Genomic DNA, 23534 nt, shown 5'->3' with positions numbered 1-23534 from the left:
GTCTGGTCAGCCCCTACCCACTGGCTCTGCGCTCCTGTGCCTGAGTCAGACTCCAAGGAAACAGCAGTTGCTCTCCCAGGAGAGCAGGAGTTGGAAGTGGAGAAACTGATCCTCCAGAGCAACTTTCTGGGAGGGGCCACTGAGGCCAAGAAAGGGGCAGGAGTTTCTCAGTGTCACACCAGAGAATGGAAACTCTGGGCTCCTGAATTCAGCTCACACTCTCCAAAGGGTCCCAGTATTATAAAACGCTCCTCCAATGAGACCATTTGGCCACACTCCATGTTAGAGGATAGGCCCGCCTCCAGGCCACCTCCCTGTGGTCTAGACCTCTCCTCCAGCCCTGCAGCCCAGCTGAAGCTGCCAAACCCGATTTTCCAGTGGTTGCCCCAGGCTGGGTAAAGCAGGAAGCCCTCCTCCAGGCATGAGTCCTTCAGGCCACAGGCATCCCCTCCCCCACCTCCTGATGTCATCCCCTGCTTCTTCTACGGCAGTGCCTCCACCTCTTCCTCCTCCACCTGCCTGCCATCTCCCCTGGGCTGCTCCCTGAGCAGGGGCAGGTGTGGTCCAGCACTACCCCTCTCTGGCCTTCAGTTTTCTCATCTACAGATGGGGAATACTGCACTGCCTCCCAGGGATCAACTGTGGGGAAGCTCCAGAGAAAAGAGACCTGAATAGCAGTGGGCCGCCATGTGGATGGAGGGCTGGTGCAGTGTTGGGAGCACAGAATGGGGTGTGAGCAGGAATTCTGGCGGTGCGGTGGTTGCGGTGAGAGGTACAAGGTAAAGGGAATGTGTCCTTCTGGTTTCCTCAGGTTACCTCTGTGAGAGACAGACCATCATCCCGGCCTGAATGCCCTCGTTACCGACTCAGAGCCCTTGCTGCAATTCAGGGCTGCACCTACGTGAGCTCTGTTTAATGTCTGTCTCCCACTGAGCTGCAGCTCTAACCAGGAAGAACTCCCACGGTCATGCTCACTGCTCTATCCCCAGAACTTGGCATCCTCCCTGGCACATAGCAGGCACTACTGACCGAGACACAGTTTCAGATTGAAAAGCAGAAGGAGAGGCACCCTAGGGGCTGGAGACCAGCCAGGTCAGCTCACCTAACCCAGGCCCCTTCTCCGGGCTGCCATACTGCCCAAGCCTCCTCCTCTGGCCCGGGAGCCTGGTATTCTCAGCTTCCAGGGAGCCAGGACTGGGGTGGGAGAGAGTGAACCGGATTAGCGATCCAGGGGGTCACCTAGACTAGGATGAGAGGGACCATTGGCTGTGGCTGTCTCTGGGAGCTTGAAGGGGAAGGAGAGTTGGGAACCTGGCAGGGGAGGGGCAGTGAAGGAGCCGTCATTGCAGAGGAAGCTAAAAATAGCCAGAAGAGATGATGTCATTGGGTTCCCACAGCTAAGCAACCCCCTCTGTCTCTCTCTCACACACACACACACACACACATCCACACACAATCTCAGAGCCCCAGATACACATAGACAAGTGTGGGCAGGCACACGCACACACCCGTACACACTCTCTCTTGCATAGGGGAAGGGAGGCTTCTGGGTCCCAGAGCCACTGAGGCAGGGAAGCCTTCTGAGTGTGTTTGCAGGAGTGTGTGCCTGTGTTGGCATGAGCAGGATTGCAGATGTCAGTCTACATGCCCGTGTGCTGTAACCAGGTGCATGCATGTGTGTGTGTGTGCTCATTTGTAGGCGTGTGTGTGTGTTGTTACCTGTGTCAGGTGGGAAGGTTTATAGTATTTGTGTCAGTGCATATATCTGTTTATAGGGGTGTACTTGGCGTGTACCTGCATGCAGGTGTGAATTTGTTACATTGTTTATCTGTATCAGTTGTGTTTATACGTCTGCATGTGTTCCTGGACTGTGTCATACGTCTTTATATGTGTGGGCATCCTTGCAGGCTTTGGGCACTAGCTAGTCAGCCTCCGGCTCTGACTGGGGATTCAACACCTTCCCCCACACCCTGAGAAGCCTCATCCTCCACCAGTGCAGTCTGGACACGATGTGATGTGTCAGTGAGTTCTCTGCCCCGCTCCTCCTCTCAGGTCCCAGTCTCTGGCAAGCCTTGGAGTGGAGGAAAGCAGACACAATTCATTTTCTCCTCACAGGCTTCCCAGGGGGCCAGGCCAGAGGTCTCACAGTCCTCTCCCACCCCCGCCCTCCTGGAACTGGAGCCAGACCTCGGGACACTGGGACACTCACTCACTTGTGGATAAAGTGACACATGAGAGACAGTCCCTGCCTCTGAGACACAAACTCCACGGAGACACACCCCGCAGAAACCCAGTTACACCCGATGACACATGGGCGCACACGCAGAAATCCAAATGGAAAATCCCCAGGCCTGAGTGCTTAGCACCCTCCCCCTTCCTGGACGCTAACTCAGTCTCGCCCCACCCCCAAAGGCCCCAGCTCAGCTGTCAGTCTGGGAAAATACCGACCTCAGAGAACGGCTGTGGGGGCTGAGGGTGGTGCACCCCCTTGGAAGCTAACCCTTTCCTACTTCCGGGTGACCCCACCCCCCTTCTGGCCTTCATTCCTCCTGCCTCCCTGGCCCATTCATACCCTCACACACACACACCTTGACACACACAGCTGGCCACAGAGACACATTCATCGCAAAGGCACACTCAGCCACGTCTGCTTCAACCTCCATTCTCTCCGTCTCACACTGACCCTCACAGGCACTCAGAGGCACACACCTCACACTCAGACACTCTTTACCCTGGAGCAGTGCAATCTGTCTTTCATGCCTTCTTTCTCTGATTTATGCCTCTACCCGTCTCCCCAACGACCCAGGTCCCTATACCTTCCAAGATGTCTACGGAGACCCTTTTCCCTGTTTTGATGGGAGTGCAAGGCAGGAAGGACCCCCACCTCATAGGCCAGAGCAAAAGCTGAGGCCAAAGACGGTATGTGTTGCTGACCTTGTACTATCCTTCCAGTGTCTTCTGTGATGCCGTCTGCTGCCGCTGAAGCCTGTCCCTGGGAGCATTCAGCCCTAGCCCTGCCCTCATACCCTCCATAGTCAGCTGGAAGCACCTGGGAGTGAAGGAAAGTAGTTGGAGCAGAAAGGACTGTATTTGTCTGCTGTTCACAGCCTGCGGCCCTGAGGAGATGAAGGTCTGGAGCCAGCCAAGCTTCTGGACTAGTTTCTGGATGTTTCTAGAGGATCAGAAAGCTGCCAGGTTGACAGAGGTATCTGAGAACTGAGGAGAGGAGGGAGAGGAAAAGAGTGAGGAAGCTCCGCTGCTCTTAGATTCTCCCATTTCCCCAAGCCGTCCACTGCAGCCAACACGTCCCCCTCCATAGCGGTGCTCAGACTCTGGGTGCTAGAGTGCCTGCACCGGCCTCATGTGGGTAGGACTTCAGGGGCCCTGTTCTCCTCCCCCACCCGACCCCACCCTGGCTCAGGCCCTCAGCCTACCTTGCGGTGGAAGGATCAACACCCTGGTGGTGGCAGTTTGGGTGCCGTTGATATCCATGGCCACATTGGCAAGATTGGTGGTTACAGTGGTGCCAGCTGGGCCTTGCCGTTTCTGCCGGTACCTTCTGCGGCTACACTTGAACATCTTGGGAAAGCGAGGCCGAGGCCAACCCACGCCTGGCCTGCGGTAGGGGGAAATTAAGCCCCGGGGCCGAGGGGCACGGACAAGCTGAGAAGGCCCCATGGGCGCAGTGAGCTTCTGTAAGGTGCCTGATGGTGCTACTGCACAGGGTAACGTGGCCTCTATGACATACAGAGCTTGTGTATGAGTGATGCTCTTTATTACAGAGCCTGGGCCCCAGCTGTTCCCTAAAGGTCTGACTCCCCCACAATTCCCTCCAGGGATCCAGCCCCAGAGACAGAAAACTTCAGTTTAGCCCCTTGGGAAAGGAACTCTGAGTAAAAAATTCACTCCCTCACCTTTTCACTCATCCAATGTTAATAATATTAACATTGTTTACTGAGCACTTACTATGTGCCAAATATGGTGCCAAGTCCTTCACAAACATTACCTCATCTAATCCCACAACAACCCTACAAGGAGATTCTATCATTATTCCTATTTCATTATTTGTGGTTCAGTTCAGTTCAGCCGCTCAGTAGTGTCCAACTCTTTGTGATCCCATGGACTGCAGCACGCCAGGCCTCCCTGTCCATCACCACCTCCCAGAGTTTACTCAAACTCATGTCCATTGAGTCAGTGATGCCATCCAACCATCTCATCCTCTGTCATCCCCTTTCCTCCTGCCCCCAATCTTTCTCAGCATCAGGGTCTTTTCCAATGAGTCAGTTCTTTGCATCAGGTGGCCAAATTATTGGAGTTTCAGCTTTAGCATCAGTCCTTCCAATGAATATTCAGGACTGATTTCCTTTAGGATTGACTGGTTGGATCTCCTTGCAGTCCAAGGGACTCTCAAGAGTCTTCTCCAACACCACACTTCAAAAGCATCAATTCTTCAGTGCTCAGCTTTCTTTATAGTCCAACTCTCACATCCACACATGACTACTGGAAAAGCCATAGCTTTGACTAGACAGACCTTTGTTGACAAAGCAATGTCTCTGCTTTTCAATATGCTGTCTAGGTTGGTCATAATTTTTCTTCCAAGGAGCAAGCGTCTTCTAATTTCATTATTTGTGGTAGTTATGTTCTAATAAATCACCACAATCACGGTATTAGCAAATATTTAGCCAATGCTTCCAGGAGAAATACAGGATTAGATTCATACCAAGCTCTGGTCACAATATCTTGTCAACTCACCAATAACTTAATTTATGTGTGTTTCTATTAAAGGTGCTTCATTTAAAATATATTGATGTCATTAACATTGAACTCATAGCCAATAGCACTATAACATGTACCTGAATAAAGTTTATCCAACACAAGTATTTTCTTCACAAGGCACATGACAGTCTTCTTGTACTTAGGAACACTAGAGAGCACTTCAGTATTATGCTGGAGCAGGGTATTTAATAGCAAAATCACCAACAAAAAGCACATAAGTGCAAAAAAGTGACAGACAATAAGTAGGTCACAAAAAGAACACTTGTTTATATTATGAGAGCCGAAACAAGAAAGCAGAGCATCCCCTTGTTCAACCTCATCCGAGAACAAGCGTGTTGCACAACTTGAATTTTTTTGCTGCTCTACACACGGACATGGATGACCACTAAAGTGCCATGAGTGTGCTCTGGACTTACAGATCATTTTACGAGTGGGTAAATTCACAGATGTGAAATCCGTGAATGATGAAAATCGACTGTACAAGGAAACCGAGGCTTAGTTGAGTGAAGTCACACAACTAGAGGCAGGCAAGGATTCAGATCTGGGATGGCCAAGGTCCAAAGCCCAGACATTTAACTCCTGCTATTCTGCAGTCAAGGCTTCCTAAGTGACTCAGCGGTTAAGAATCCGCCTGTCATTGCAGGAGACACTGGGTTCAGTCCCTGGGTTGGGAAGATCCCCTGGAGGAGGAAATGGTAACCCGCTCCAGTATTCTTGCCTGGAGAATCCCACGGACAGAGGAGCCCGGTGGGCTACAACCCATGGGGTCACAGCTGGACACGACTGATCAACTGAGCACACAGCACACCCTGCATTCATTCATTCATTCATTCATTCAGAAACGTGCACTTAACTTTCTGTATCTCTCTTTCCCCATACTGAAAGAGCAGATGAAAAGAGAATCTTATAGGATTGTGAAAGGTGAAAAAACCCTACGATATAAGCTACACATTGAAAACATGATCTGTACAAATATTCACGTTAACAGCCTTCCTCTCTTTCCTGTCTCTTCAGCTGCCTCCTCCCATTATAAAAACAAATTAAAAATCTTCCACCCCACACCCCCTCTGGCTGTGACTCTCCTTGTTCTGAACTTTTCACTCTGTGGTCATTCGCTTATGTCCCAGAATGGGAAGAAAAATCTCATTTTTAATCTTGTCTTAAAACCCTGTAACTATCCTGTTATACAGACCAGGAAATAGAGGCTCAAACCCAAGTCTAAGAAATGCCCCCGGGGTCACACAGCTAATAAGCAACAGAACCAGGATTGGAGCACTTGGCTTGAGTGACTTAAAAGCCAAAACTTTCCCAGCAGCTCAACATCAGCAGCCGGGAAAGGACTCGTGAAGATGGGGATAACAGAGCTGCAGAGCTTTCAGGGGAGGGCAGCGCTTTTGTGGGACCATGGTGCCCTCTGCTGGTAGGAATGGAAGGGGTGTATACAGAATGCTGAGAGGACAGAGGAGAGAAAAAGTGTGGGGAGGGAGGAAAGACGCAGAGAGAGAAAAGATGGGTTGAAGTTTCGTGGAGGGAGAAAGCGGAAGAGCCGTTTGTTTGCCACTCAGAGGAGGGGAAGAAAATGCCAAGCCTGGTCATTTCCTTGAAAGCATGTGTGGGCATGCCTGCATGAGTGTGGTGTGTGTGTGTGTGTGTGTGTGTGTGTGTGTGTGTGTGTGTGTGTGTATGAGAGTTTCAGTATGTATCTCAGATGTTGCTCTGTGGACTGTCGCTAGGAGTCAGCCCACACAGAGTTCACAGGTGTGTGTGCCTGTGCAAGTGTGCCTTCTGTATGTGGGTGTGAATATACAGCTTGGGCAGGTGTGTGTACCTGCGATCATGTAGGATGTGTCCGGCCGACTCGGCAGGTGCAGGTGAGGAAGCAGCTGTGCCTTGCTGTGGAAGGCACACGGTTCTAGGGGGCTGCTCATCTCAGCCCCAGACAGCTGTCTTACTCAGATCAGGAGGGGCGTTGTTGTGGCTGGCGTTGCCAGGCGGAGGCCAGAGCCTGCTGGGGCTGTGGGGAGGAAGCGGCAAGCAGCAGGGGGCAGCAGGGGCAGGCCAACCGGGGGCGGGGGGCGGGCAGAAGGAGCCTTTAAAGCTCCTGCCCCGCCCACAGGTGAGCAGTGCTGTGAGAGCCAGCGCTGTCTCCTGCCTGCCCACTCAGTGGCAGTTCCCCCGGAGCTGTGGTCCTCTCTGGAGCCTCAGCAGATCCCTCTTACAGAACTTACTACCAGGACCCCTGACCAGGTGATGGCATAGGATAGACTCTCCTGCGAAGAGAGAGCAATCTGGAAACAGGTTTGGGGAGCTGGAAGGGCCATGGGGAGGGTCCTGGAAGAGTCTAGGATTGGTCTGGGAGGGTGGGAGTGGAAAGTCCAGTGTAAGCTGGAGCCAGGTAATGACATGGAGTGACCCTGAAGTGAGGGAATCAGGCTCCGGGTGCCTGTGGGATGGACACACATGGGATGTTAGAATTTCAAAGTGTCAGGTGTTAGTAGAGGTCCTGGGCAGTACAGAAAGTTAGGGGTATCAGGATGGGAACTGGGGAAAATCCTGAGGTGTCAGAGTCCAGAGACATCAGAGTCCAGAGGCAGAAGCTCGGTAAATATGTGAGTCCAGGATGCTGGAGTCTGGTATGTCAGTCCAGGCTGGGGGAGGCGGGCAGGGAGCGAGATCCTAATTCCCACATGTCTGCCTCCCAGGAGCCACCATGGGGTGCTTCAGCTTCATTAAGGTCATGATGATCCTCTTCAATATGCTCATCTTTGTAAGTATGGGGTTTATGGGTTCTTTGGGGTTCCCTACAGGAGTGGGTCTTAGCCTGAGTAGAGCCCCTACTGGGGAATAAGAGATTGCTATGTCCACACTCTTCCTGAAAGTTCCTCCTGATGATGAGATGTGGAAGTCTCCCTGAAGGCTGAGTCTTGGCTCCAGGAGCAACCTAGCTGCCACACAACCTGGGGTGGAGAAGTTTAGGGGCATCCACTCCTTCCAGGAAGTTTCCGGCTTAGAGCAGGGCAGGGTAGGCTAACAGGCTGGGGCCTCAGGGAGGGGCAGGGGTTTGCCCAAGATCACCTAGCGTGGAAGGAAATTCAGTGGCCTGTGTATGATGGGGAGCCAAAAGCCGAGAAGGTCCAGAGATATGGGAGTAGAGTTTCAGCTGCAAGTGGAATTTGTTGTATTTTTTCAACAAACACTGCCTAAGACTCTGTGCCCTCAGGGATCTTGGGTCCAACAGGCCAGATAGGCAGCCAGTTTTCCATATGTGTGGTCTGATCACAGGGCGCATTGGAGGGGCTTGAACCCTGCCTAGTCAGAGAAGACTTCTAGAAGGAAATAGCTGAGGCTAGGAATTTGCACGTAGTGAGGGGGTTGGTAAAGCATGCAAAAAGGCCCAGAGGCAATGAAATCAGATATTGTTCAGAAAACCAGGAACAGACTGTATAGGGCATGTTTGAGGAAGCTAAGCAATGAGGCATGAATCTAGAGATGGTGGTAAAATTGGGGAGAAATGGACAACATGGACAAAGGACAAAGCCCTTGGATGGTGGCTGAGGATGGAGGAAGGGGCAAGTGAGACAGAGGTCTTGGAGATAATGACCACATCTCCTCTCCGTTGAGAGCAAACCTGGTGGGTACTTCACCAGCAGCCATGTACCCAGTGGACTTGCAGCTCAGGATATTTGGAAGTCATGTGCCCATAGGTGGTCACTGAAGCCATGGGCAGGGTGTGCACACACAGGGTGAGTGAACTCCAGGAAACTCAGTTTCTAAGGGGTAAACAGAGAAAAGGCTACCAGGAAGCAAATGGAGAAAGAGCATAAGGAAGCAAAGCAGGAAAGCAAGGTGTCAGAAAGTCAAGGAGGATACACCCATGGCTGAGCACAGGTTGTCACCAGAGACCTTGAAGCCTCAGGAGACTGGGTGAGAGTGAGCAAAGCATGAGGAAATGGAGGCATGAAGTGCAGGTGAATTTGGAGGAATTGGGCTGGGGGTGAGGGCACTCTCTGATGCTGGTGTGGCCTGTGCCTTGGGCTTCTTCTCCTTTCAGGGAATTAGCCTTTATCCCTGTATCCGAAGAAGGCAGCAGGATTGCAGGGATCTGGAGCACAGGGGCTCTGGCCTGAGGGGGGTTAAAGGCAAATCCGGTTTGGTTTCTGGCCTCTGTTGCCCAGGCCTTGCCAGACTGGGCAGGGCAGGCCTCTGACTCCTTGAAATCTGACCCCGCAGGCTAGAAGCCCAGCTTTGTGTCCTTGGGCAAACATGCCTGGGATCCACCCACAACCTGCCACTTTGCTCCTGGTTCCAGCCTCAGTTTCCATAGCTGGAAAGTGGGGACTGGATGCCTGGGTGGGGTCAGGCTGATTCACCCACTGAAGCACTGGGTCAGCGAGGCTTTGCTCTAAGAGCTGTGGGAACTGGGCAGTGCCCTCCTTTCCAGTCTCGGCCTCAGGATCACCTCTGAGGTGGGGTGTGGCCTCTGAGAGCTCTGGCTGTACTCCATCTCTGGTGCCTCAGTTTCCACTTGTGTGGCAAGGAGAGGTCTGAGCTGGTCCTGGAAGGGACCCAAATGGAGGACCTTAGGGTGGGTGTCCCTTCTTACCATTGCCCTCTCCAAGGTTGGGAGCAGGTGTAAACCTCAGCCACGCCTCTGTTGCTATAGTGACCGTTGAACCTGCTCAATGCTACCACCCTCCTCTTTCTGCCTATCAGAGCACCGAGGTGTTCCAGGCACCTATAACCCAGAAGCGAAATGGGGGGAGGTGGCTGCCGGTGGGGGGTGCAGGGGCAGGTGTTCACCTGCTTGTTTGCACTTCAAGCTATGTGGCAGGACCCTGGCAGCGGTAAGGGAAAGCTCTACTCCTCCCCTACACCCTGTGGCTATTTCTGGAATCCCTGGTCTCATTTACATCTGCCTAGATGTGCAGCCTGGTGCTGACTGCAGATGTCCCAGATCCCATCTTTCTGGCTCTAAAGATGAGTCAGAACTCCCTACAGGATGAGTTTTTGGACTCCATACCCAATAAATGGGAAAGTTTCTCATCTCGCATCTTCCTAACTGAGCTGTGTGATAGGGAGCTGCCTGGCAGCACTGTTTCAAAGTCTGCCTCTCTGTCCCCAGCTGTGTGGTGCAGCCCTGTTGGCAGTGGGCATCTGGGTGTCGGTTGATGGACCATCCTTCATGAAGATCTTCGGGCCGATGTCATCCAGTGCCATGCAGTTCGTCAACGTGGGCTACTTCCTCATCGCAGCCGGTGCTGTGCTCTTCGCTCTTGGTTTCCTGGGCTGCTACGGCGCCCACACTGAGAGCAAGTGTGCCCTCATGACGGTGTGTCAAACCCAGCTCCACAGGCCCATAACCAAAGCCCAGGGTCCCCTCACCCTTAACACTAGGCCCTGAGGATCCCCAAACCCTGCTCTGGATTCCGGGGGTCTTGGCAAACGGGGGGGATGGGGGGGAGGGGAGAGCACGGTTAGGGTAAGGAAGGCATGAGAGGCTCTCTCTCCCTAAAACTCAGATCCCTGTTCTCCATTCAGTTCTTCTTCATCCTCCTCCTCATCTTCATTGCTGAGGTTGCAGCTGCTGTGGTCGCCTTAGTGTATACTACATTGGTGAGGAACAGGGATGGAGCAAGGGGGTACCCCTGGGCAAAGCCCTGAGAGGGGGCCACACCCTCCACACCAGGCTGTAAACACTGGCCTTCCCCACCCAGGCTGAGAACTTCCTGATGGCGGTGGTGGTGCCTAATATCAAAAAAGAGTACGGTTCCCAAAAAGACTTCACCCAAGTGTGGAACTCCACCATGGCAGGGGTAAGGTGGGCTGGGGGAGACTTGGGGGTGGGGAGAAATAAGCAAGGGCCCCCCTGATCATCTTCTCTTCATCCCCAGCTCAAGTGCTGTGGCTTCACCAACTACACAGATTTTGAGGGCTCGCCCTATGTAAGAATGAACGGTACCTTTCCCCCATACTGTTGCTATAACAGTGTTAATCACTCGTTCGTGGAACCCTGCAACAGTGTCAACGCCCATAACATGAGCGTACAGGTAAAGGTTGGCCTAGGAGGTTGGGATCCTTTAACGGCCTCAGGGTGCTGAATGAGAGTGGGAGCAGCTGCTGACTATAGATGCTCTCTCCCCTCCCCCAAGGGATGCTTCAAACAGCTTCTGTATGACATCCGAACCAACGCAGTCACTGTGGGTGGTGTGGCAGCCGGAATTGGGGGCTTGGAGGTAAGGAGAGGAGCTTGGAGCAGGATATCCCCCACCCTGGCTCAGGGCTGCCTGACCCACCTCTGAGGCCTCTCTGGAAGAGACAGACTTCTAACAAAGCTTCACGATCGGTGTCTTGGGGGGCAGGGGACTAAAGTTTAAGGACCCTGATATGTCTCTTCATCTCTCCCTGTCCCTTTCCCACCAGCTGGCTGCCATGATTGTGTCCATGTATCTGTACTGCAATCTGGAATAAGTCGGCTTCTCCTTCCACCACCGCTGCTGTCGTATGAGAACTGTGAAGAGGCAATGATCAGGGTGGGGACAGGATCTAACAGTGTCTCTTGGGCTGGAGTTGACCTGACTTTATTCCTCTGGACTCGGGGCCAAATGGACACCACCCCCTTCATCTGGAGCCTGACATTTCCTTCTATTGGTGGGTTTGGGGTCCTCCTATTCCAGAGCCACTAAGGTAGCCAATCCTCTTACCTATTCCTCCAGTCTGTCCGTTAAACACTTGATACCCCCTCAGAGCAAAGGCGGGGGGTGCTCTTAGGGATCCCAGTACACCACAGGGGGAATTAAGAGAAAAGCAGCCCATAGCATGAGCATATACAAAATCAGCAGTTACTGAGCAGATGTGTAGAAGGCATTTCAGAACTCATAAACCCATTAAAATGTTTATCTGGACTCTGTGTATCTTTGGGGAGAAGGACCTCAAACTTGTCTACACTGGCCTCAAACTCCTGTGGGGTTGTTGACTCAGAGGCTCCCGGAAAGGCAGCAGAAGGGAAGTGGCATTGAGGTGGTTGGCTATTTCTCACCTTCATTTGGATTGCAGACCTGGAAGGGAGCTTAACAAGAATGCGCAAGAGGTCACTGAGCGAGGTGGCGGGGGCTGGGCCAGTCTGCAGCCCTATAATGTGGGAGGACTTTGGTCTGAAACTACCCCTTCCTGGGTAGGGGCACTGGACTGGAAAACTATGAAAATAACAAGCTTGTGCCCAAATAGGGGGCAGGGAGACTAAAAATACTGCCAGGGCAATGGAAGAGGGTCATTCCTTAAGTTCTGGGAAGCCCTCCAGAAGCCCCCACCAGGGCACCCAAGCTGCCTACCCTTCCCAGGCAGGCAGAGCCCCGCACCTGTCCCTGCTTTGGGGACATCAGAGAGAATTTCATTTACTGTCTTGATCACCCAGTGCTCTATAGATCTGATCTCTTATTTAGTCTTAACTACCCCATATTCCAGAAACTGGGCCTAGAGAAGCCAAGTGACTTCTTCCAGGTCCACAACCTCCTATGAAAAGCTGGGCCTGGATTTGGGTCCATCCCATCTGACTCCAGAGCCAGGTGGGGTCCTGGCTGACATGGCGGCATGATTTACTTTTAAATCACAACATCCCAGAAAACCACCTGATCACTGCTGCAGAAGAGAGAGCACTAAGGTGGGAGGCTGTGGCCAGAGGGTATGGTGTCTACCTCCAAGCCTAGCCCAGCCTGGCAAACCAGTCCTCCTTGCCTCCCTTTGACCCTTGGATCCTTCTTCCCAGGCTTTACTAGGGCAACCCAGAACTATCACTTGTCATGAGTCCAAAAAAGAACTGCAACCTTGCCAGTGGAACACAGTCCGAGAGCTAGTCTTCAAGGCCCAGATCAGGAGTCTGCTGGGGAATGGGCGGGTGGAGCACTCAGTGCCCATCCCACCTTTCTATGCCTCATACTACCCCACCCCCAGGTGCATACATGAAGGCTGGAAGGGATTTGTTTGCCCTGGGCGGGCCTCCTCCACCTCATTACAGGTTAATTGCTCCTCAACCTGGCTTTTGTGGCACCTTGAACACTATCTTTACCTCCGGCAAACACTGAAGGCGTCACGGTGGCGAGAAATGTCGGAGCCACATACCGTCCCTGCCATCACTGAGCGGGGTTCCAGGCACCAGTGGGAGAGGCAGGGGCAGAGAGCTGGTGACAGGGCGGAGTTCCTGCCAGTTCCTGCCTCCTTGGCCAAAGGCTCCATATAAGGAGCTCATCCGGCTCACTTTACAAGGGCTCTGCAGGCAGACCCCTTCTCAAACTGTCCTATACTCACTTTCATGAACGTAAGTCCTTCACAGATTCCCCAGTTGCCATGCCTTGGGCTGTATCAACTATTCCTCTGGATAATCTCTTCCATCTTCTGGCAGGCTTGCATGATTTAGATCTTCCTAATCTCTGGATCACTGGCTGGGTAAGAATCTGATGAAAATGATAGCTTTTCCCCAGAAAAACGCTCAGATACGGAATCTGTATACAAGGTTCCCTCAGGGCCACAGGCATCCTTGTTCTTGTGTCTCCATCTGCAGTGCACTCCTCACTTCCTGCATGAGGGACATTCAGCTCTGTCTTGCCCACTTCCCTCCCACACGCACCACCATCCTTACCCACTCGCCATCACCTCCTCATCCCCACCTATTCCATTTTGCTCTCTCTTGCTCCATTTCTGGGGACAGGTGCTCTGGCCCAGACGAACTAGGCAGGAATAGTAGCATGGTTAATTGAACAGTGGGAACGGGGTGTGGGGGGGCTGCTCTGAACTCAGGCCCAAGTAGGGGCTAAAGGTCAGGCTCAGTTGTTCTAGGGTGGACCTTAGGTAAAAATCTTGGAGTTTGAGACTCGGGCATCCCCTGGTGGCCAAATGGCACTAGTCAAGGTCGCTCAGATGTGTCTGACTCTTTGTGACCCCATGGACTATACAGTCCCTGGAATTCTCCAGGCCAGAATACTGGAGTAGGTAGCCTTTCCCTTCTCCAGGGGTTCTTCCCAACTGAGGGATCGAACCCAGGTCTCCCACTTTGCAGGTGGACTCTTTACCAACTGAGCCACAGGGAAGCCCAAGTGGAAAATAAACCTGTGGAAGATAGTAAAGAAAACTCACCATCTATCATGACCATTCTCTCCCCCACCCATCCGTGTGTGTGTGTCTCTCTCTCATACACACACAGTCACAAGACACATCCCCAGAGCTTTTCTCCTTTTTTAATCAATGACCACCTTATCCAGCTTTGGAAATCTGGACAAAGAGGAGGCTGAGAAGAGGCCTGGTTCAGTGTCTGAGGGTCTCTGAGTGAGTCTGCCTCAGCAGGTGGGCCCCAGGTGGGCCTGTCCATGGGTTGGGCACAGCAGTTTCCTGAGTAAGAGCCTGCCCCACCCTCAGGGCAGCACCCCAGTCCAAAAAAAAAAAAAAGAATCAAGGCCCTCCAGGCTTCAGCTGTTTCCAAGGCCCTCAAGGACAGTCAATAAATATGTCAGATTCTGAGTCAGGCCTGGGAGGAGGGAGTATGCAAAGGGCAGGATGGGCTGCCCAGGGATCCCGGTGATTCCCAGGTACTCTCCTGCCCTTTCCCGACAAGGAAGTAAATAAATAGACCTCCAACTCAGGAACAGGGGTGTTGGAGCAGAGGAACCCTCCCCTGGGAGTTAGTAATTAAGTCTCATGTTAAAAACAAACCAGACCCAGCCCCTGCCAGTGTCTACAAAATCCTACAGGATTGGGTAAAGGGCTAGCCTGCCTGGGGGTACACAGTACCCAGCCCTACAGGTTCCTGGAGGAGGTCTCATGTCTGTTCTGCAGCTCCTGGGCCTCCCTCCTCCTTTGGGGGTGACTCCAAGAAAATTGGGGTGATTGATGGTGGCTTCTTCATCCTGAGAAGAGAATAGGAATATGGACAGGGAAGCGGTCATTAGCTACATCCCCTAATCCCATGAGTCTTCCATTTCCCAGGACAGGATAGGGTCACTCACGAGTACGGGGAGGCTGGGACCCCCACCACCAGGAAGTGGTTCTTCTTCCGAAACAGTCTCCACAGGCCCCGGTGGTTGCCACGCACATCCAGGTCCCAGATTCGGAGGCACTGGGGGTGGGGGAGGGGGGCCGGCAAAGGCATAGGTCAGAGAGCTGTGGCGAGGGCCCAGCGCCACCCCCCTCAGCAGCCTTCTCAATTTGTAAGACAGCATCTTCAAGACTATGGATTTGTGAAGGAGGTTAGAAGAGAGGCTCTGAGAGTATGAAGAGAAGGTTCTGAAGTAGAAGAGTCCAGAAAGGCTCCCTGTATCTTGGGGAGGGGTATTCCTGGGGGAGGTGTGGTGTTGGAGCACCTTGGCAAGCTGAGTCCAGGTGGTGAAGTCATCATCCTTCTCCATCCGGATAAAGGCCACGTAGGTGTGGCCCTCTGTGTCTGGCAGGAAAGAGTCTTCACAAGGGTTCTTGCTGTGGTCCAGAACCTCCGCTTCGCTGCAGCAGGGGGCGGGGGAGAAAGGCCAAGACAAGGCCCACCTCGTGACTGTCACACAGGCCCTGTGCTTTTAATGCTCTACTGTGGCTATCTTGAACTTCTTAATAATTTTTGAACAAGGGACCCTGGTTTTCATTTTGCATTGGACTCCACAAACTCTGGGGCCAAGACTCCCAGTATGTGACATCTCCTCACTCCCTGACACATCCCTCACTGCCCTCAGCCATACCTGAGCAGCCTGTGAACTTCCACTTCATAAGCGTCCTTCTTCAGACTGAAGGAGAGGAAGAACCGAGTCGGGGCGGGGGATCAGTCCAGGGGCGGGGTAGCCCCTCAAGGGACCATGTAGGGGTTGGGGCAACAGGGCTGGGGTAAACACACAAGCCCCAGGGAAAGGGCCTGTCAAGTACTGGTTATCGAGACTCCTAGGCCTCCCCTGTGCTGTCCGCAGCCTCTACCTGTCCACGTTCCTGAGCTGGACACCGGGAACTGTGTTGAACTTGTGCTTCTTGAAGTAGGCCTCCTGGAATGGATGTGAAGGTAAAAAGCAGGGCCGTACCCTGGCTGGCCTACACCTGCCTGCAGACCCACCACATATCCACAAGACCCACAGATGAAGTCCTAGACCCTATAAAAGCCTCTCTAATTTCCTCGTCTTCCCCATCCTCTTGGCCGTATGCTACTAGCTTTAATCTGGCTCCACCATTGCAGAGTTCACACTGGCATCTCATGCTGCTGGCCCCTGAGCTAGTCCTTGTCTCCAGCGGTTCTCCCTGGACCTGCTGTTGTAGGGCCACAGAAGCTGGGAACGAGGCCCGCAAAGCGACAGGCTGGACTGGGAGGGAGGGAACTTGATGACTAAGGAGCTGAGGGTGAGGGAAATGAGGTCACTCCCTGTTCCTCTCAGAGATGAGTGGGGGTCTTATAGTAACCGGCCTCTGAAGGCCCTCCTGGCTTCTAGGAGGTTCCAAAGTGGAAGCTGTCCATTCCTTCACACTAGGTTTTCTCAAGGTCTCCCTGGCTATAACTGGGGAGTGGCCTTTTGGACACAGCCATGAAGTGGTGGGGACTGGGGCCCTCCCTGTTCACTTCAGGCTGAGGCTTCAGCCTCAACATTTATAAGGATAGGAGAGAGCACAATTTGCAGGGCTGGATGAGTGCGTGGCAGCAGAAATCCCCTCCCCACACCCACAGTCTAGTGCTAAGAATAGCAGTAATAAAAATAATACCAGCTGACCCTTATATAATGTTTACAGTCCAAAGCATATTATACATACTAACTTCTTTAAGCCTCACAACCCTATGAGGTAGGTGGTATTTTTATCCTCCTTTCTCAAATAAAGAAACTAATGCAAAAGGCAGTTACTAACAATTTCCCAAGGCTACCTGGCTAGTGAGTGGCAGAGCTGAGCCCACGTTCTTGCCCCATCTACCACACTGCACCCCCCACCTCAGCACCCCTGCCTCCCACTCACATGGAAGTAGCCATTCATGTTGAGGCCAACGATGCCGAAGTGGTAGGATCGGGACACGTCGGGGATGACGCACTCTCGGCCTCGGCGCTGCTCTGGCATCCGCATCCACATGTCCCAGTCCCAGAGCTGGCAGCGTGAGAGACACGGGGGTTAAGAGGGCGAGCTGGCAGGGGGTTCCAAGCCTACCCACCCTCCCCTGCCAGGGCACCTTCTCTGGTGTGGGCCACTTGGGCTCAAGTTCTTCCTTGTACAAGGACTTCCTGAGCACCCAGCCCAGCCCAGGCATGGTCTCCACACGGTACAGCAGCGCTGGGTCCTCCGCTGTGTGCTCATAGCCCTGTGGACAGGCAGCCATGAGAGGAGGGGTTAGCTTGGGGCCTCTACCCATCCCTCAGCTGACCCCTGGCTGCTGAGCCTACCTGGTCATTCCAGGCAGAGATACAGTACAAGCTGTCGTCCTCCTCCAGCAGGTGGATGGATTGGCTCAGGAAACTGAGAGGCAGGGTCCAGGGGTTCAGAGAGGGGCAAGGACAAACCCAGTCACACAGTGATGCTGGAAGAGCTGAAGATGGGACTTAGGAGTCATGCCTCCTTCCACCTTCCCCTCAAACCCCATTCATCCCTTCCGTTTCCATTTATCCTTTCTGCTCTCTCCTCCTGCCCCAACACCGGCCAGCCTACCTTTGCTCAGGCATTCCCCCCCACTTTGGAGACTGCTTCCTCCAGAAAGCTTTCTAAGAGCCCCCACTTGAGGGGGCGTGGGGCGCTTCTTCCCTGGAGACCCAGTCAAATAAAGAGGCCCCATGCAGCTTGGAGCTGCATGGAGGAGCACTCCTCTCACCTGAAAAAATCCACAGCAATGTCCAGGTCCTCTTCCAGAACCACAGCAAACTTGGCTTCCTAAAGCGGGTGGGGGACAACATGAGCCCTAGGGGGCTTTCTCATCCCATGTCTCTCCCACCTCCATCCCCTTCTCAGGCCACAGTGCCCCCGTTCTTCATATCAGGAGGATGAGGCCCGGAGAGAGGAAGAGCTTGCTATATGGTAAGACCAGACTTATGCTCACTTTCCCCCTCTAGGTCCAAGAGTTTTGTCCTTACTACTCACCGGAAACAGGTTGAAAGTGGCAGTGAGGCTGGCCTTGTAGTGCTGGGTGGGGAGTAGGAATAGGGCACATGAGCTTTGGGGTGGACAGTGGGGCCAGATGTCCACCCCTTCCATCCTTGCCCAGGTGGTACCTGAGACACACGGGCGTTCTTGATGCTGATGGGAGTGTGCTGGATGCCCCTCAGACCAAACAGCGCCACCACATCCATCGGCTCCTAAGGGGCACGGCCATCATGTGAGCCACCTCAACTCCAGCCCCAGCCCACCTCTGCAGGTCTGTCTCGTCAAGCCCTGCATGTTTCACAGCCCTTGCCTGGGCTGTCTCCCCTGCCAGGCCTCTGTGATCATTGCTACTCAGTACCTGCAACCCTGCACTCTGCTCTGCCCAAAGCCCCCAAGCCCCACTCACCTCATAGTAGCCATCGATGAAAACTGTTATCATCTGGGGAGACACCCCCTGGGCTGAGAGTAGAGAGCGCAGCATCCTGGGGAGCCCAGGGATGGATTAGACCTCTTTGTCCCCCCAAATCAGGACTCCTCTATACTTATAGATGGGCCCCAACTCCCCATGTTCACCCACATAGGTGAATGGACCCAGAATCTGTTGCCTTTCCACCCACCTCAAGCATTCTTCCTGCAGATACATGAGCCTAGGGTTCCCACCACTAGCAACCTCCTGTTTGGTGCTAGATACAGCCCACTCCCGGGCTCACCTGTACAGGTAATTGGGCCGGTTCCCTGCAATGACAGCCACAGGCACATTGAGGACCTTGTTGTCTGGGAGCTGAGGGAGAAAGTGTTCAGCTCTTGCCTTGTTTTCCCTTCAGACTGGGATTCCCCACCTGGGGAAGAGTCTTGAGGGAGAGGGGGACTCAAGGGAAAAGGCAGAGGGCTTCCCTCTCTTGGCCCCTCCACACACTCAGCTCAACTCCATCTCTAGGCCTTTGTTCACACGGTCTGCTCCTTCCCCCCAACCAGGATCCCCCATCTTTCGGAGCCCAGTATAAATCAGCTCCTGGTTCCCTCCCAGGCTGGGGCAGGAAAAGCCCAACCTGGACCTTTCCTTGGGCCTCTTGCCTAGCTGGGGAAGAGTCCGGGCCTCACTGCCTAAAGCCCCACTCACTGGGTCTGGGCTGAACTCGATGGGTGTGGGGTCCTTGCAGCTACACACGCTCCCGTAGCCCTCAACTTTGCTGCAGAAGCGGCGGCGGCGACGGTTCAGCTCTGTGTCTGCCCAGTGGCACTCTGCCTCTGAGGCGGAGGGAAAGATGAGGTCAACAGGATGGGAGAATGAGGCCAGTGTGGTCTGGAGAACACCCAGTAAAGAGAACCCAAATGCCCACCCCCAGCCCAGGCACTGCCCTGGAGCCCAGCCCCCACTGACCCCACCTTCAGCTGAGCTCAGCGGCACATCTGTCTTCAGCAGAACTGGATCTCCCCAGGAGGAGAGGGCAGGTGACTTAGAATGTTTCTCCCCGAGCACAGGACCTGGCAGGGGGCAGAAATGAGGGGCAATGGGGGCCCTAGATCCAGGCTCTAGTGCTGGATCTTCTTCCTGTCTCCTGGCCCAGCTTCATCCAGCCCACCACCACCAGCTCTGATCGGACCCCTATCCCACCCCATCTCCCAGAGTTTTGCTCCTCCCAGGCCCTGAATACTACAGGGTGGATGCCTATGGTGCCGGCACCTCCTTTTCGTCCCACGAAGGCCCAGGTGTCCCTCCAGCCCAGGGCAGGGCCAGCCTGGCTGCCTAGGCTCCTCAGCAGAGCCTTGGCGGTGTCCTTGAGGTGGAAGGAGCCCTCGTCCTAGGGGACCAGAGAAGGTGATCAACCTGACTGGCACAGCTCCGGGAGACCTGGCCTCCAGGAATACTAACTGCAGGTCAAGCACCATGTCAAATCTTTTCCTTAAATCAGCTCATTGAATTATCACATCCCAGAAAACTGAAGGCTTAGACTCTGAAACTCACCCAAGGTCACCAGGCTAATCAGTCGTTACCATGGTCCCACACAGTACCCACCTCTGTCCCCTGCCACCTCCCTGCCCTCCCCCTTCTACCCTTCTCCTCCCCTCCCCCATCCTGCTCCAGCTCCACTGGCAGCCTTGTTCCGCAAGCATGCCAAGCACCTTTCCAATTAGGGGTCTTTGTGCTTGCCTTTCCATCTAGAGTGCTCTTTCTCCAGACATTCATAGGGCTCACTTCTTACTTCTTCCAGCTTTCTGTGCACAGGTCATTTCCTTACAGAGGCCTTCCCTTTCACCCTGTCTCCCTTGCTTAATTTTCTTCTCCATATAAGTTATCGTTTCCTGACATTATAGATTTATCTGGCTGCTGCCTGTTGATCTTGCCCTGTGGGTATACTCCATAAGGGTAGGGACTCTGTCGTGTTCTCCACTGACAAGGCTGGGATTGGAACCTGGTCACCTTCCTCCAGAGGCTTTTGCCACTCTGCCATATTAGGGGCACGAACCCAGGGCCACAAGCAGAGTTGAATTAGGGGCATTGGGAATGGGGCCAAGGCCGAGTCACTGACCTTAACAGTGCAGATGAGCACTCGGCCAGGTGCCACCATGTTGAGGAACAGCACCATGGCCTCATCCTCATGAGGTGAATAGGTGTCAAACACTCGCTTTGCCATCACATGGCCCTGGCAGGAGACACAGCTCTTGTGAGTTAGTGTCACCAGCAAGGAGGGCTTAGCTACGGCCCTCTAGGTTCCCTACCCTTAGAACCTCACCGTGGCCTGGTTGAGGACGATGACATGGATGCCCCGGCCCTGCTCCTGGGCCTCATCCTCCAGCACCTGCAGAGTAGTGGGGACAAGGACAAACTCTTCATTCTGGCATTTGAGGTCTCTCTGTCTTATGGGCACTTACAGAAACAGCTGCATGAAACAAAACCTCCCCTCCTTCCTCTGCCTCTGGTCACATAGTTCTCTTCAGACCCAGCTTGAAGAGCACGTCTTCAGGAAGTCTCCATAGTTCTTGCATGAAAGGAGATCCCATATTTCTACAATCTGCCCCCGCTGTCATGACGTTTAGAGCCCTTGACTATCTGCCTCATGCTGGAGCTATCACAGTTTATCTGACTGAACCCCTCAAAGTAGAGGCCAGGTCTGGTTACCTCTGGATTTCCAGTGTCCAGGCCAAGGCCAAGATCAAAGAAGGGAGCAGGAAGTAGTTACAAAATAAATAAATCAATAAAGTAACTGCCTACTAATATTATCACTTTTGATAATACCCGCTACATATGATATATTTCACATACTTTACACTAGGCATCAGCCCACTCACCGTGGTGCCGTCCACTGCCACATACACTTTGCTGCGGCTTGAGTATACCTCCACATCCAGGACACGTCGGGGACCACTGCCTCTGCGCCGTGGAGGCTCCAGTCGGCCCAGGGCCTCATCTGGAGGGGTGTGACAGGTCTTGGAGATGGTCCCTTCAGCAAAATCTGGGATCTGCCTGCCATTTCAGCCTTAGGATCCCAGGGGACCTCCCTCCACCACCAACCCCAGCCTCAGTCTGGCCCTACCATAGTCTTGTTCTGGCTCCAGGTCTTCACTGGCCTCGCTGATAGCTCGTCGTGTGTCCAGGATCAACTTGATGTTGACAATGACGGTCACCAGTAGGAAAAGCACAGCTCCTGTCTGAGGGGAGGGGTGGGGATGATAAACAGGGGTACCCCCTCCAGATCACTGAGGGTCTTCCTGAAATGAGGGCTCTGGCTGAAGCGATGACACGGGGAGAACCTGGGTTTGCCTGTCCTCTCTCTGTAAGACCAGTTCTACTCCCCCAGATCAGGGTCCAGTTTCATGACCACCTCCTTCAGAGAGCCCCCCTTCCATCAGGGCGTTCCCTACCCAGAACTCCTGTATTCTTCCATTGGAGGCCTTGAGTTTCTTGGTCCCCTCCACAATTAGTTCCTAGAGATGGAGCCGGTCCCAGAGAACCACACGGGGAATTGGAAGACCTGGGTGCTAGCCCTGCCTGTCTGACAGGTGTGTGCCCTGGGCAAAGCCTTCCTGATCCAACTTCAGCTTTGTCAGAAGCCTAGGAGGTTGCACCTGGGTTCTGATTCCAGAACTCTGGGCCCAAACCACTACCTGGAAGGGATGGGAGACAAAGAGGTTTCCCCTCTAGGAAGGTGCTCCCTCTTTCTGCGGTGGGGCCAGCCAAGGTAGGTCCCGTTCCCATTGTCTAGGCTGGGGGCAAAGCTGAGAGGGAGCCCCTGGGAGTTTGGGGACAGCTCTATACCTGACAGAACCTCCGCAGGGCCCGCTGGTTGGTCAGTTTATACTTCCAGGTAAGATACCAGCTCCGCTTTTTTCGCGCCCCAAAGGGCTTGATGAGGGGGCTGGGCTTCCAGTCGTCCATGTCGTATTGGGGGGGTCACCACTGTCCTGGCCAACCCATGCCTGCAGCAATCTGAGGAGACCAGAGGGTCACATGGGGTAAGGTGTTCTTCCCAGAGTCTGATGTTTTCTCCGGGAGATGAGGGAGGACCTCCCAGTAATTATTCCCTGCGGGCATCCATGCTCTGTGACCCAGGGAAAGTAGCTCAACTACTCTTGGAAGGGAAACCTTCAAAGGGGTCGGAACATCTGGAAACTCCCCTGGGGCTGGGGAAACTGACAGGACAGCTCACGGTCCCAGGGGTGGAGGCCAAATCATCGGCTCTCAGGCTCATCAATCCCTAAGAACGAAGCCCGAGACCTTCCTAGTGATCGCGTGAGCAAAGGGCAGCGAACCCCCAACATCACCATTCTCTATCCGCTTCGGCCCTCGCTCCCTCCGATCTGGCCTTGCTTTCTTCCTCCCGGGGCTCGGGGCCGCCCGAGCAGTCGGAGGATCCGCCCGGGCCACGCCACCCCTCCTGGACCCCCGTCCAGAGACACTCACATCTCAAGGAGCGCGGGCCCCGTTCGAGCCCCACTCGGGCCCGCACAGCTCGGCCCGGAGCACCGCGGCCTCCGCCTCCTCCATGCCGCTCGCGGCCCCGCCCCGGCCCGGCCGGCCCGCCTCCCCGCTTCCGCCGCCGCAGCCGCCGCGGGGTGAGAGGGCGGCGGGCGGCGCTTAGGGCGGCGGCCAGTGTCTGCTGCCCGCGAGTCCTGCTAGTGCTGGGTCCCTCGGCTGCTTTGCAGCCGGCCGGCCGGGTGGGCGGCTGGCGGAGAGCCACTTCCCGGCCCCCAGTACCGCGCGATGGCAACCCCGATTCGGGTCGGAGTCCTAGAGCCTTGGACTAGACCGCGATGCGCGCCAGGGTCAGAAGGGCGACAGGCCTGGAACATAGACACCCACCTCCCTTTGCTTGGGCGAGGCTGCACCTAGGTCTAGTGTATGCGAGGCCATTGAAGACTACGGGGAATTAAAACCTGGTTATACCACTCTGCTAGACCTTGGGCAGGTCATTGCACGTCTCAGCATAGGTTCCCTTCTCTGTGAAATGAGGATGCCCTTACATGATGCTTACTGCATGTCAGTCACTGTTCTAAGTAAGCACCGCACTATATTAACTCATCTAATTCCACAACAACTCCAAGAGGTAGGAACTATTACTATCCCCAATCATAGAGACAAAGAAAATGAAGCTCAATATTACGAAGTTGGTAGAGCTAGAATTCAAACTCAGGCAGTCTGGTTCCAGATTCCTCTTAACCCCTCACTATACTGATAACAATAACGCTTA

The 23534-nt window shown here is 53.9% G+C and overlaps 3 protein-coding genes across 3 annotated transcripts; 1 reads left to right on the top strand and 2 right to left on the bottom strand.

The window, feature by feature from the left end:
- Positions 1–3172: 3172 nt before the first annotated feature.
- P3R3URF (PIK3R3 upstream open reading frame) lies at positions 3173–3678 on the bottom strand. Its single transcript, XM_052636709.1, has 2 exons — positions 3435–3678; positions 3173–3216 (listed from the first exon to the last, which is right to left on the bottom strand). Exons 1-2 carry the CDS (start codon positions 3676–3678, stop codon positions 3173–3175), a joined length of 288 nt encoding a protein of 95 aa, XP_052492669.1.
- Positions 3679–7486: 3808 nt separating this feature from the next.
- TSPAN1 (tetraspanin 1) lies at positions 7487–11244 on the top strand. Its single transcript, XM_052638164.1, has 7 exons — positions 7487–7543; positions 9899–10105; positions 10315–10389; positions 10491–10589; positions 10668–10823; positions 10926–11009; positions 11197–11244. Exons 1-7 carry the CDS (start codon positions 7487–7489, stop codon positions 11242–11244), a joined length of 726 nt encoding a protein of 241 aa, XP_052494124.1.
- Positions 11245–13988: 2744 nt separating this feature from the next.
- On the bottom strand, positions 13989–22852 carry POMGNT1 (protein O-linked mannose N-acetylglucosaminyltransferase 1 (beta 1,2-)). Its single transcript, XM_052636521.1, has 22 exons — positions 22748–22852; positions 22103–22273; positions 21381–21495; positions 21136–21254; positions 20580–20645; positions 20376–20489; positions 19529–19646; positions 19231–19329; positions 18965–19092; positions 18555–18625; positions 18251–18326; positions 17973–18056; positions 17842–17883; positions 17576–17634; positions 17154–17226; positions 16943–17071; positions 16735–16860; positions 15718–15782; positions 15489–15533; positions 15123–15258; positions 14769–14878; positions 13989–14669 (listed from the first exon to the last, which is right to left on the bottom strand). Exons 2-22 carry the CDS (start codon positions 22220–22222, stop codon positions 14582–14584), a joined length of 1983 nt encoding a protein of 660 aa, XP_052492481.1. The 5' UTR covers positions 22223–22273; positions 22748–22852; the 3' UTR covers positions 13989–14581.
- Between the last annotated feature and the right edge of the window lie 682 nt (positions 22853–23534).

Source organism: Budorcas taxicolor, chromosome 3 (genome assembly GCF_023091745.1).
Source record: "Budorcas taxicolor isolate Tak-1 chromosome 3, Takin1.1, whole genome shotgun sequence".
NCBI lineage: Eukaryota > Metazoa > Chordata > Mammalia > Artiodactyla > Bovidae > Budorcas > Budorcas taxicolor.
Note: the sequence above shows the minus strand (reverse complement) of the source record. Positions and strands in the feature narration are given on the sequence as shown.